Below are 15061 nucleotides of genomic sequence, written 5' to 3'. Positions count from 1 at the left end.
CCTCTTGCCGCTTGGGAGAAGAGACCGACATCCACAGAGGAGGGAGGCCCAAATCATGAGTGTTTTCCCAGGGTTTTGAGATTTTTGGGTGGGATTGGAGGTCAGCAGGACTAGCTCTGGGTGTTGTCCTGTCACCAGGGCCGTGCAGTGAAGGTTTTGAGGGGAAGGGAGAGAAGGGCTGCCCCCATGGATGCTGCAGAGCTCCGCATTCCCGCACCTTCCGACTCTGCTGCCGAGCAAGACGCTCCGTGTTCTCCCTCTGCATCTTCATTTATGAAACTAATCACACAATTACCTGCAGGCATGTGTTAAATATGACACTGGTCTCTGCAAAATAATGGGCCAATTGCAAACAATGAATAAAGAGAGGCAGCTCCATTTATAACCGCTGTTTCAACAGAGCTGTGTTGTAATCAAAGTGATCTGAGGGTGACTCATTAATTAATTGATGTTCTTTTTTATTATGTGCCATTGAGTTAATGAGTAATTTGTGCTAGATAACTCTCTGAACACACTGATTACGTGAGATATTTTCTGGGGCTTTCATATCAATGACATGCTGAATAGGTGGAAGATGGTATTTGCTTATGTATACTCATTATTAGCAGGTTTAGGATGAATATAAATCAGCAGAAGGGCATTTTAAAAGGTATTAGATACATGCAGCTCTTACTTTAATGCTTTAAACAGATACTCTTCAGCTTTTAATGCCTTAAATAGTATTAAAATCACTTCCTTTATAATACTTCTATCAGCCACAATTGGCAGCTTTTAGAAAGGTGCCTACACAAAGGATTTTTACTGGGAGCATGTTTGTGCTAATGGCTTATTACCTTGCACATATTGTATTTTGGTTTCCTTTTGCAAGGTACTGAGCAGTAAACAGGTTTGGACTGCATCATTGGCCTGAAGTAGGAGGAATGTGTTAAGTGAATATGTAATTGGCTTTTTTTGATCTAAAGTGGTATTTAAAGGAATAAAAACACTGTTCTTATATACAGTACACACTTTGCTTTGTATAGTTTGACTTGTTAAAGCTTTTGCTTTATTGAAACCACAACATCTCCAATGCCATAGGAGTTTTTTATTCATTGAACAACAAATGGCTAAATTGATAATTTAGTCTGACAACAGCAGCACAGTGGAAGCTTTCAGAAAAATCAGCTAAATGTATAAAATTATACCCAGCAATCACTACAGACCTTCATTTTTGACAAGATTTGTTCTAGGTACAGATGACTGTAAACTACCTACTGCTGAGAAAATTATAAGAAGCTGCTGCATATTACGTTGAAAAAAGCCTTTAAAGTACTTTAAAATCTGTACAGTCGAAACCTTGCCACAGTCCCTGTTTGTTTCTTTTTCCCAGTTTCCCTTCTCACTGACCACTTTTCAATTTATCTTCCCCAAGTCATTTTATGTGTAGGCAATTAGGAACATTTGAGGGATTGCTGGATGATTTTCCTTTATTTACATTACGTGAGCAAAAAATTTGAACATTTTGGGAGGATAGGAAAACATGAAAGTGTGCTTAAAAAAACAAACACCAAACAACCCAGAAGATAGAAAACCACAATCATGAAATAGATCAACTTTTAGCCCTGGTCACAGTTTCTGCCAAATCCAGGCTGCCTTGATCCATCACCAGTCGTGGCAGATAACAGACACAGCAGGTTACAGTTGTCAGAGGAGCTTTTTACAGTTGAAAATCAAGGTTTGATAATTTTTACTTTTTCACATGGCTCGAAACCAGCCATCCACAGTAGATTAAAAAAAAAATAAAAATATTGATGCTATTATTAGTTTTATCTGGCTAAACTTCACGACGTGTGCAGATGAAGATGGGAGGCACAAGTGGAAGCATTCCTGCCTGGCAAATACACTGAGTCAGGGTCACTGTCAGGTGGTTTGCTGGATGCAGACAGCTTGCTGACACACACAGTGATGGAGAAGGGGAACCAAGGCAGATAACAAAAAGCAGCCCAAGGGAATGGCCTAGACCTCTGTCAAAATGATCACTAAAGTGGCCTGGCAGATAATCTCTCTCCACTATTGACTTTTGATGATACACTTTATTGGAGTTGTAAATGTTTCCATTAAATATTTCAACTCTCAGCCATTATTTTAACAGCCAGGCAAGAAGGAAGTTTGAAATACAGGAAAATGTGGAATTGATCTTTGACCTACATCAAATCTAAATTTATTCTCTATCCTTTACATACAAATTTTAGATATGTATGTGAATAAGATAGATGAGCATAAAGTGCTCAAAGCAATGCCATACCATTGTGCACTGCAAACATATCCATATTTCTTTATGTTTGCATGAATTATTGACAGAATGGTGAGACTATTTTTTTTTCTCCCTAGCAGGACCACCTTCCTCTTCCACACTTTGAGCCTAGGTCACAAAATGCACATATGAGCAATGGAGCATGCAGTAATGAGCCACTCTTTTCCCATTTCCCTCTCTTCATTTGCTCCATAAAGGGCTGAGCAGTGGCACTTTGTGGGAATGAGAGATTCCTTGAGCATTTACAGCACTGTTAGTGTTTAGTTGCCATCATCCCCAGCCAAGCCAAGCCTTCTTTAAGCTGAGCTGGTGTTGGTGCTGTCCTGCCTCAGATCTGTGGTTGCCTCCTGGGAATGCTCTGCTCTTCCCAGGGTGTTCCAACATCCCAACATTGTAATATTCACATGGCTCTTGGTTTTCTGAAGAGCCAAAAATGCTTTACAAAAGCACTGTATCCATTAGCCCCATGGGACAGACAGGGACAACTGAGGCACAGAGAAGTGGAGTGACTTGCCCAAGCTCACAGGGAGTCAGAGTCAAGGATCTTTCTTTCTTATTTCTGAACCAGGGATTTCTATCTGCTCAGCAGCCTAGTGCTGGAAAGAAGAGAGATCTTCCCCATTTCTGATGGAAAGACCCCAGAGGGGCTGGAGGAGAAAATTGAAATTTTCAAAACAAGAGAATATGATCCTTCCCTTTCTGTCCATCCTGACCTTCATGGAGAGGACAGCTTGTTTATTGCTCTGAAGTGGGTCTGTGAGAGCCTAATGGTGCCTCTGACACCAGCTGCTTCGTTATCCCAAAGACATTAAGGGACTGGGGAAGGGAGTGCAAGAGATACTTGTGCTCAAGGTTAGGAAGGAAGATAGTCCACAAAAGAGGGCTAAATTTAATTTGAAAAACTATGTGGAGCTATTTCTTCTAATTAACAAGAACAGCCTGAGGAGCTGCTGCATTTCTTTCTGGTCCTGTATGAGTCAGAGTCAAGTTTTGTGAGCCATGCTTATTTTCAAAAGGGTTCACAGCCAGGAAAAAAAAACCACACTGTAACAACAGTCATTAAAACTAAATATCTATTTCTAAGTCAAGCCACTGTGCAGTGTGATCTTACCGTACACTTAAGGAATTTCCCCACTGCATTACAAGGTTTCTTTGACCATCCCCAGCAAAAACATGCTGAAACTGCAACAGGACAGGAAGAGCAGGGAAGGACAGCAGTCAACTTGAGCAGAGTCACGGGTTCATACTCAAAATAAAAACAAGAGCTTAGCTTCATAACAACACAGGGTATATAGTGGGTTTCTTGTTGGCTTTTTCTTTTTTTTTCCTTCTTAATACTGTTTTGTTTGTTTGTTTGTTTTTAATACAGGTTGTTTTCCCAGTGAGCTAGATTACAGTGGCAAACAGACAAGACATAAATATGCATTGAACAACTTTTTAAACATTCATCCTGCTTTCCTTTGCCAAACACCTGTAAGCTCTGTCAGGGGCGTGAGCACTTAGGGACGTCCTGCTGATGCAATAGCTTCATGGCTTTAAAAACAGAGGTCCACCTCTCCCAGAAAAAGAACTGATTGCCAACAGGAGCTGTCAGCAGCCATCCCACCTCTGTCAAAAGGATTTTAATTGCCAGTATTGATGGGACAAAACTGTAGGATGTTGGCATGGGCAGCAAGGTACCTGTGCAGTCGAGTGCGGTAGCTCTCGCTCGCTATTGCAAAGTTTTGTCCCATCCACATCAGCATTTAAATTGCCTTCAGCATGCACCGAGGTGGGTAATTAGCAACCAGTCACTCTCCCAGTGTCAGCTCAGGGTCGTTTCCTTAATGCAAACAGACCCTCAGAGGGGGCTGTTTACAGTGCCTTCTACTTTCACTTTTTTTTTTTCCCAGGTTTTGTTGAGGACGCAGCCCCAGAAAACATATTAGGGTTAAGCCCTGATTAAAAAAAAAAAAAAAATTAAAAATTAAAAATAAAAGAAAAAGGGAAAGAGAGAGAGGGAGATGAGGGAGAAAGAGACCCCTCAAATTTTAAGACTTCTTTAAAATGCATATCAAGAAAAATCTTCTCCCTTTCCTCCCTCCCCCCCCAAATTAACGATTTCAGAAAAATAACATATATATTTTTATATATATATGTATATATATAAATATAAAATAAGATACCCAGAGGCACCGGTTTGCATTAGGGCTTAATTTTTTCCAGCTAAATTAAAAATCAAATCCAGGCATTTGGAATGCCTAAGGGGCACAAAAGCAGCACCCAAAATCATTAACTTTTGCACCTTTTATAATATAGCTCAAACCAGTCAGATTTGCTTTTCAAAATTTTGTAGTAAAATAAAAGTGCTCTTTGAGGAAAATCCATGCAATTAAACAGCAGATGCTTAACCCCTGAAAAATAGAGGCTTATAAGAGAAGTGCTGATAGACCCTTAACCATAGCATCATTAGCAGCAGGTGCTGCTAGTTATTAGTTTTCTAAATAGTTTTAATGTAAACAGTATTCTTAAGCTCTAAGTGTAGCATAATGGTTGGGATTTGCTCTTTAATGCTTTTTACTAGAAAGATACAGCTCATTTAAAATAGCTGGTAGATACAGAAAGCATAAATATACAGTAAGTTTAGACACTGATTGTACTAAATGCAACAATACAAAGAAGCAAACAGGAACACAAATGGTAACACAATAAAACTGTATTACATTTGTGCTTCAAATATTACAATACATTATGTACAATAGTCCAAAATAAACATCTCATGCCAAATGACACAAAAAGAAACAAAAAAAAAAAACCAAACAAACTGAAAATCCCAAGAGCAAGCAGAAAGAATCCAGCTGTATATACAGTACCTTTTTTAATTAACATTCAACTCTGAACTGGAGCAATTTTCACTACATACAGATGCAGTCCGCCTTTTATTTCACGCAACCATTCTGTCTCCCTAAATCTATGCTATTCAGTAGGTTCCTGTGTCATTTCTTATATACATGTTGAGCAAAAAAGATAAAAGAAAGTAGTGCTTTTTATTCTCAATGATGTGGCATCCGATCAGCGGACCTGGGGTGCATAACCTTCTTTCATTAAACCTTCCTCATAGTCTGTCTGGCACAGAATCATGTTGTTCTTCAGGAAAAACTTGTCTCCAACACAAAATCTGAAATTGAAATAATAAAGAGAAGAGAAAAAGAGAGTTTGAGGGTGAATGGTGGGATATGGTCTTACAGGTTGAGGGTTGTAGAGCAAGTGTTGGCTGGACAGCACCCAGATGTGCATGTGGGAAAGGCCAGCAGAGGAATTGCCATGGTGCCACAATTAATTGTGTGCTTTCAACAAAATCTGGTGCATTCAGGCACTTTTGCTTGCCCAGCCAAAGACCTCATTCAAAGCCCAGTGTGGGCTGTGGGAGTCCTGGATCAGGTCACTGGCACACAGCTAAAAACACAATAAATGTCCCAGGCTGCTGAGCTGAGTGAAAAGTAAATGTCCTGCAAACCAGAAGGAAGACAAAATACAGCAAAGCATGCAGTGGAAAGCTTGCCTGAGATATCTCGTATTTGTCTTGTGTCCTTGTAAGAATTTCTTGTTATAATAATCTAGTGAAATATCCAGTTGGATATTTCACTAGATTTCATTTTAGTTGGTGATTCTGAGAACTGCTTTAGCACACACACAACTCGCTGTAAAGTATATGTAAGCCAGAGACACGCAGACATGCAGAAAACAAAAACCCTTTTTCCTTTTTTTTTTCCTGTAGGATTTGATTATAAATTTAGTTACTCAGCTAACTACTCTCTCATGGTATCAGTGCACCTACCTTGTTATGGTATTACGTGCATCAGAACCATCTGATTGCTGCAAAACACCACTGAGAGACTGCATTTGCTTCTCTCTGATGAGCAGGACAATCACACAATGTTAATGCTCCTGCCTGGCTGACTTCAAACTTCCAGTCAACTAGGATTTCCCAGCTAAAAAATATATGCTTGAATTCAAGAGGGCTCTTCCCTGACACACCCTGCAGTCCTTCTTCCCCTTGACAAAGCTACTCTTCTGGAAGATGCTTAGGGAGAAGTGAATGGGGCCAGTGCACAGAAAAAGTTTCCCTAGTGACTGCCTTGGCAGGGTTACATGGCTTTGTTTGTAGTGAACTCTCCAGCTATGAAATATATTGGGAGGCACTGCTTGCCTTATTCCAATTAAAATGAAAGAAAGTAACCTAAATGAACCCCCTAACACTGATGTGAATAAATGAAACCAGCTAATTATGGATCTCAGTACACGAGGTATTGTTTAATGTGTAAGGGATTATAATGTCCTTTTTTTATATAATTTCCAAATGGTGACACCTTGGACACAATTAGGGTCAGATATAAATGCTTGTGTTGTTTACGGTAGATTTAACAGCAGGGCAGCTCTGGGAATAGCTGGATATGTATTTAATTGTAACAATTTAACCTTCAAATAGTGGTGCCTGCTGGAGTTGACCCAGTAAAACTCCATAAATGACACAGGCTGACCCCTGATAGTGGTCTGTCTTTATCAGATAGTCAATTTCTAATGATGTTCGAGCAGAAATCTTGGTGAATTGTTACAGATTAAATTGTGTATGGAAAGCAGTCCTTTAATGTTTTGTGAAGTTGGAGGTTTAAATGAGTAGCAGTTGGACTGATTTACATTTGTGAAGATTGGAATGCTAGACAAACAGTGAACCCATTTATTTTCCAACTGGGTAGCTTTGGAAATTTATCCTTATGCTAGCTAAATAGATAGAGGGAAAATAGTGTAATAAAAAAGTGGATTGAAAAGAATTAGCTCTGCTCTTAAAGGAAAATTGGTTTGTTTATTTGTGGACTCTTTTTTTTTTTTTTTCTGTGGGATTACTGCCTGCTGATGATGATGATTGAAAATAGAGATTATGGGAGGATCCTGAAATCTTTAAGTTATTTATGGTCAACACTCTTTTACAGAATGTAGAGATTCCTATTATTCTTCCCACCCCAATCCTGGTATATTGAGCTACTAACAACACAAAATGATTTTGAGTAGCTATGTTGAAATACAGAATTCATACATAAAAGTTGTTCTTTGTTTTTTTTTCTTGTTTCCCTCTTTTGTATTTTTGTCCATTGATAGCAATGCTGAGAAAAATTCTTTTGTGCACCTTACAAGATTAGCTAAAAGAGTTGCAACCAGTGCCAACATGTAACATTTGTTTTTCCCAAAGAAGTCACATTTAAAATCAACAAAAAACAAAGAAAATCCACCAGTGCATCAGTGAGAGATGAAACCAGCTCTGCACCCAGAAGAAAACACTGAACTGAGAATGTTCAGCTGTGTATTCCTTTTGCTTCAGAGTAAAACAGACCTCAGCCAAGTAATTTTTTAAGGCATTTAGTAAATGAACAATGCACTGCTGAAGTGCAGTTCGCTTGCATGGCAATATTTAACACTTGTGGCTCTGTGCAACATCGTTTGCATCCAAACCCTGGCTGAAGGATTTTTGTTTCCCAGCCCTCAGAGCAGCGATACAGCTTGAATTAAACTGCAGGGGATACCCGGGAGTGTCAGGATGGCTCTCCCAATAAAAAGTGTCAATGCCTTTTATTTGGCAATGTTGATACGAGGAGCCAGAAGTGCTCTACCTGTGTGTGTGCTGGCGTGTGACAGCTTTATGCACGAGTGGCATCAAACACACACAGTTCCACTTGTGCTCCAAGCGTGCAGCTGTCCTGGGGACAGACTGCCAGTGTCTGTCTGTCTGACAACCTGTGGGATGGGGTCTGTCTGCATGGGAAAGCATCCTCTGGATGGTCCCCTGTGCCTCGGGGGAAACCTGTTGCTGGTGATGCTTATGGTTCAAATTCTGCAGCTGTTTTGATATTGCACAAGCTCGGTGACAAGCATATTTGGCTTGTGCGGGCCCCTGGGTGTTAAATGTGTGAATTGTGCACTCATTAGGTGACAAAGAGGTAAGCAGCAGGTGAAAACCCTAGAATTCTGGCATGCTGGCTCCCAGGTGCAATGGGACAGGGCAAGTAAGGAGAGAAGTATGAGGAATTCTGGCCATTCCCACTTTCAACCTTATTTGACTCTCAAAACCAGATTTAGCCTCTCCTGAAGTGAAAGAGCTGTAACCACTTCATATTGGGTTTGCACACTGCAAGATTTAAACCTGGCTCAGCTTTAAAAAAATGGAACAGTAAATTAAAGCCTAACCTTCCACTAAGGTTGGGGCTTTTTTATGGAATTGGCACAGGATGTAAATCAGGGCACAATTTGGGCACACACATTAAATGGAGTGGAGGAGCATGTTAAGATGCCACTGTGCTGGGAGCATATAATTAGGCAAGATTATTACTCTTCTAACAGGCAGATGGTAGTCTTCAACCTTCCCTAAAACCCTCACCCAATTTTTTTAATAGGCATGCAAGATGAAGAGGAAAGAATATACAATAGGCTGCATTAACATGCCAGATTGGACTGAGCACCATAAATTGATAATAGTACTTTTGACACGACTGTGACATCAGTAGAATGACCATTATAATTAACCTACATCCTAGAGCCCCTGTCATATTTTACTCTGGCAAAAGGAAGGCCATTTATATTACAAAATGACCTCTGTTATCACCTTGTTTGGAAGGGAAGGTGTGCCTAGACTAATCTCAAGAAGAATAAAACTTCTATTTCGAGAAGTAGCTCTTTCATTGTTCAGAACAGATATTTAAGGAGATCTCACTGCTGTCTGTCATCTTTTCTGATGCACAGGACACGTGTCAAGGTACTGAAGACTACTTAAGAAAGCAAGAGAAATATTGCTGTGAAGGAAGATGCTTCGTGTGTGCCTCCTCTGTTAGTGCCAGATCTTTGTGGCCATAGAAAGAAATAAAATCTGGAAGCATTTACTTGGTTTCCTGAGGATTAAGACAGTTCAGATTTACCACACCCACACCCTGCCCCTCTGCTTTTTGCAATCAGTAACTTGGGCTCTGCTTTTCCCCTTTCCTCTCTTTTTAAATGTTGAGCTTGAGTAGAACTCACGTTAACATTCACCTATGTGCATCACTGAGAGAACAAAGCCACTCTTTTACACCACAGATCATCAGTCCACACCTGTGGCTTATTAATCCTGGGGTTCTGTCAAAATGTCCATTTCAAAGATTAGAAAGTGGGAGCTGTGCCTGCGTTTGTGCGTTTTCACCAGAATACACAGACACAGAATCCCAGCTCAACTTCAAATGGCAAACCTCAACTCGGCGTGCTTTTCATACAGAGTTTAATAAAAAGGCCGGTATAGACAATATGTTAATTTGTATTCTAAATTTTGAGACATACAATGAAGATAAGCAGTACTGAGGCCTTCAGAATTTATAAAATGACCACTCATGCAAAAATCTAATATTGGTGTTTGAAATAAGGATGTCCCTGGCATTGTATTCCCTCTCCCCTGCTTGACAGAGAACAAAGGCAACATTGTGTGGGCATTTTACACTTTATATTGGAGGTAAGTGTTTACAGCTACATCAGGACAGCAATTTCAATGAGTGTGTAACCGTTTTTAGCCCAGTTTCTATTAAAACAAAGGCAATTGCAGAGAGAAGGGTAGAGCAAGCGATTTAAACACCTCTCAGCCATAGCAGATGGGGGTTTTAAGCCTTACTCTGAGCTGACTTCAAACGGCAGAGAGAGAAAAAAATCACAGGAGCAGGGAACAAGGTGCTAAAGACGGCGGCAGAGTGAGAGGAAGGACACACAAACTCGGGAAGTGGGAAAGCCGGAGGCAGGCTGGCATCATCTCTGCAGTCAAAAGTGTCGAAAGTGTCTAAAAAGGCACAGCTGAGCCCACTTGCAAGATTTTCCACTCCGTTTTGTTAGTCACACACACGCAGCCTGACAAAGTGTGAAAGGCAGTGTCTGTTTACAAGTTTGTTTTTCCAGTGGTTTCCTTCCCCCACCCTTCCACCTTTAAATTTTCTGCAGAAATGAGGTGTATTGAGGTTACTGTCAACGTGGGGTGAAGGGCTTCTGAGGAGAAGTTAAATATGTTTACAGAGAAGAAAGGGGAGCACTCTCACACCATTAAGCTGACTGTCACTAAGCTCTGCAGGTACTTAGGCAATGGAAAAACTTCAAATTAGGAGTAAGCTGGACAGAGACATGAGAGATAAGAGGATGCTAAAACCTTTAGGCTAGGAGCAGAGCTTAATATTCACAAAATTGCTACAGCTTTAAGCATCAGTATCATGAAAAAAGTGGGGGAAATGTCTCAGAAACTGTCTGGCTGGAGCAATTAGATCCTGGAGCTGAATAGGTTTATGAAAGGGAAAATAGGAGACAGTGCCTGTTTGACACCAGGGGACCAGGCTTAGTGGCTCAGGAGCTGTGTCCAGTCTGTCTTCCTGGAGTACAGGGTGTGAGACAATGCCTTTTTCTCCTCACTCTGAAAAAGTCACATTCAGGAGGCCAATAAAGGGACTGGCAATGTTGTGAGTTGGTTCAGAGCTGGAGTTCACGGCCTGAACAAAAGTCCCCTCAAGTGAAGGCAGCCTAATTACCATCCACAGCGAGGCTTGCACTGGATGGTGAGCTGTCGACACTAAGAAATAATAAAGCAAACAGTGGAGTTGCCCATAAAAGCAGAAGAATCACTGGATCATCACAAAGAGCACTGGGCAAAGAAGGGCAGGCATCTCTCTGGGCCAGGACCAACCCTTTAAAGGGTACGAAAGCAAGGGTCATGCCATAGCAGGAGCAAAGGATGGGCTGCCCCAAGGAGCAGCATGATGTGTGCTAATATAAATATTACCTAGCTTGAAAAGCAGGACATGGAAGGGAGCAAGGGCCCAGAACATCAGAAAAAAATTCAGTGTTGGCAAAGCAGTGCAATCTGAAGAAACAATTCTGTATTCTCATGAACATTGCATGAATTCTGTTAGGAAAGAGCCTGAATGGAGAAAATGAAAATGAAATGTGGAACCAAACAGAGCGCACTACGTACTCTGGAAAACTACTGTAGAGAAGGACCCAAAGGTTTTAAAATTTAATGGGGGACGAAAATGTGAAATTGGGGAATAAGGCTAAACAAGTTCTGCAATAGGTGGTGAGCCTTGACACACCTATTGGTGGTTTTTAGATATATTTGATCTGTTTGTGGAAAAAAAAAGTTTTCTTCAATAAATAAATAACATATTGGTGGAATTAGTGGCTGGAGTGAAAGAAAAAAGCAAACCTAAAACCTTTCAATAACATTATTTTGTGTACAAAGGGGTGACAGAAACTTTAAAAAGTTAAACTGAAGTCTTATAAACACATCCTTACACAGAATCTGCTGTGTGGTTTTGATTAGCTTCAGGAGGGGAAGAGAAAATGATCCTAAAGGACAACAGAAACTATTAATGAAATGGTGAGTGACAAGACTTTTTCTGCTTAAAAGAGAACAGAAAAAGGTTTCACAGCAGATCTGAAATCCCCCAAGCTGCTGATGGGCCAGGTGTCTAACAATGTGGAGGTTTATTGTTATTCAAGTAACAAAAAACAGAAGATTTGAAGCTATTGTTGAGAGAATGCTTTGCCATAGGAACCACAGAAGAGCTATGCTGGAGCATCCATGAAATAGGATCTTTTGTAAAAAACAACAAAATTAATTCTTCAGAGGGCAGCTAGTCCCAAATTGTGAGGAAGAAAGGAACCCTACAAGCAGTCTGATTTATTAGGCTCCATGAGAGCTATTGCAATGGAAACAGGATTAGGGTCACTTTTGAGAATTTATGAAATTCTTTGAAACTCCTGGAACCACTCCCTGTTTTCACCAGTTGAACTAGACTGTATTTCAAGTAAATCCATTCTTTTGTTCTCAGTCTAAGACACCTGTAAGACTATTTCAGCAACCCTTTGCCCAAAATACATGCAAAGTAAAAATCAAATAAAAGATTAGATTGAAGTCTCAGGAATAAAAAGGCTGAGAATTATTAAATAACCCAGTTAAGCTCCATTTCAGAAGCATCTAACAGCACTTTTCCAGGGGGATCAGGAGCCCCAGGGAACACCACAATGTGTGTTAGCTGCAAAGTGAAATTGCACATTAGTTTGCAGTTGTAATGGTAAAAAGAGGAATATTAAAAATATGCATAACAGCTGTGGGGGGTTTTTTTTGGTTTTTTTTTTTAGAGTGGTGGGGAATAAAAAGAAAGTTCACTTCCTCAGATCCAAGCGTGCTAACTATGATGAAATTCTTTTGCACTCCGGCTAACAAACATTGTCTGCTTTGCTTGACTGATGAAGATTAGCTGACTTCTTACATTAAAGAAGTTTGTCTTGTATGGGCTGAAGTGACAAGACAATAACTAAGTGCTAATTGTGCATAACCAACACTAAAGATATGCAGCCCCATTATGGCATGTAATAAATGAAGCGAACAACAGAAATATATTAGGGGCTTTAATAATGATACCAGAAGCGTGGTTTGGAAAAAAAACCAGGATGTGAAGGGTTTAGGAAACAAAACCCAGGACACTCTGTGTGTGTGTGTGTCTCTTAAATGGGTACTGTGGGAGCCTCTGCCTGCCTTGCTTGGCTTCTCAGTTCTGTGGCAAGACAAAATTGATATAGGACTTTAAATAGCATTAGAACCTATAATTACTTTGCATTATTATATAGTTTAAGCAGTGGTTATTACTTGCCTGGTATTTTAATTTCCCATGCAACATGATGAAAAAGGTCAATTTGGCTTTTTTTAAAGAGCGTAATTGTAGCGTGCTACACTTATTAGCAGCTGTACATTTTATGGTTCTTTAGGGATGTTTGATTTTTAAATGACTACAGTGTTCAAAAATAATATACTGTAGGACAAAGTGAGTTAGGAAAGCTTATTTAGAGCTGTGTCTAGCTTTGTCATGTCAGACTATTATCTTCCCAATTTTTCATTGCCTCCCTAAAAATGTATATCTTGTGTTTGTTCCCAACTGAAGAAAGGAAAAAAAAATGAATGCTATAAAACGCTAAATAGGATCATGTAATAACTGAAAACTAACCGAAAATAATAGGGACATTTAGGAGTGGACATAATTGGCTCTCTCACTTCCTAGACCTCATAGAGGTCCCTGCTTTCATCTCTGGTGGAGTCAGAAATGGAGCCCCCTGTGAATTCTCCAGCTCTACTCGCAGTGTGGCTGGTACAAACTTGGCTCTATTCACCTCTGAGAAAATCAGATGTTACAATTTTACCATTTTTGACATTCGCTCTCCAACTGTGCCATATGGGTGATGCTTCAGAACAGGGTGTCAGGTTTGGATCCTTGGGATTTTTATAACCTACGGTTTGGATATGGAAATAAAAATAGGACTGTAAGAGGGCCAATTCTGCTACAGAGGAAATGGTGGGAACAACATCTTTTAAATTTAAATGATTACAGCTCTGGCAACAGGAAGAAACAATGTGTACTTTAAAAGAAATACATGTGATAAAAATGAAGAATTAAAGTGAAATTAATGCAATAATGACAAATGGTACTGTTATGCTCTTCTGCAGAAAAGGATCTCAAAGACCTTTATAAATATTAATTAATTAAACCTGACAGACAGCCTTTTGAAGGAGAGGAAGTAACATTATTCTTTTTTATTGATGTGGGACTTGAGGCACAAAAAGTTTTCTGGCCAAGGTCATGGAAGATGTTCTGTATCAGTCCCAGGAACAGCATCCAGGTTTTACTCTCCATCTTGGGATTCTATTGCTGGAAAGTGGATGTATGCCCACACCAGTGCTAGCACTCAGCTTATGGACCAGACCCAAAAAATTCTCTTACCTCTGATTACAAAGCTGGCATGCAAAACAGTCCAGGTGATAAACATTGTCCTTTGCTCTCATCACCATCTCAAAAGCAGGTATGAGCTTACTGCAGGCAGCACAGTTTCCTGTAACGCCAAATAACCTGGAGATACAGAAAGAAACAGATTCTTGATTCACTTTCTTTTTTAAATTTATTATTATTTCCCCCCACAGCCTGGTCTTTGGCTGACTTCCCAGTACACCTCCTTTTGGAAAGGCTGGCCTTTGGTGCTTCAACTCTGCCCAATTTGCAGCACAAAGACACAGCCTTGCCGAAGAGAGCTTTATGACAGACTAATATTGCACCTATTGTGATGTTATATTTTTTTTCCTGCAGGTTATACTGACCTTTCTTGATAAAAGAAACATCTTGTTAAACTAAACAAAGAAACAGTAAACACATTAGGGACGTTACATAACTGTGCAGGCAGAGGTCAAGCTGTTTGCATAAGTGGGAAGAGTCTTCTTCTTAGATCCTGCCGTGCAGGAGAGAGCCACATAACCTTGGCTTTTGGTGCTGCTTATTACTAAAACACACTCTAGCTAGAAAAGAAATAACACTTGTAAAAGCCAACATTCTTCGCATTTTTGACATCTAGTGCTAAAAGCTTTACCACTATTATTAAAAGAACATTTTATGAACAAGTCATTTAAATCGTCAGAAAGCATTAGTGGTTCATGCACCTTACAACCCTATACCGTAGTTATTGCTATGATTATGTTATTCAGGTAGCACATTAAAGTAAATGAGGCTGTAAACTATATATAGACACATCAGGAGTAGAAGTATAAAATACTGTAAGAACAATATAAAATGCTGTTTTTGCCAGACATCTATATAATTTTCTTTTTAAATTCCCTTTGCTGAAGGTTTTTCAATACTTTTCAAGTGGGTGTATTACACACAGACAAAAAAAAAAGCAACACACCAAAAAAAAAAT

At 39.8% G+C, this 15061-nt stretch overlaps 1 protein-coding gene across 4 annotated transcripts in view; it reads right to left on the bottom strand.

The window, feature by feature from the left end:
• Positions 1-1448: 1448 nt before the first annotated feature.
• Positions 1449-15061, bottom strand: part of LMO3 (LIM domain only 3) — a 58990-nt gene continuing 45377 nt past the window's right edge. For all 4 annotated transcript variants that reach the window (XM_054282263.1, XM_054282264.1, XM_054282265.1 and 1 more), the window contains 2 exons: positions 14098-14223; positions 1449-5450 (listed from right to left, as the gene is read on the bottom strand). In XM_054282263.1, coding sequence (XP_054138238.1) covers positions 5345-5450; positions 14098-14223 — 232 coding nt within the window. In that variant the 3' untranslated portion in view covers positions 1449-5344. The remainder of the gene's footprint in view (positions 5451-14097; positions 14224-15061) is intronic.

The sequence above is a fragment of the Melozone crissalis genome, unplaced genomic scaffold (genome assembly GCF_028551555.1).
Source record: "Melozone crissalis strain CALT ecotype California unplaced genomic scaffold, PUWL_Pcris_2 ptg000033l_1, whole genome shotgun sequence".
NCBI lineage: Eukaryota > Metazoa > Chordata > Aves > Passeriformes > Passerellidae > Melozone > Melozone crissalis.
Note: the sequence above shows the minus strand (reverse complement) of the source record. Positions and strands in the feature narration are given on the sequence as shown.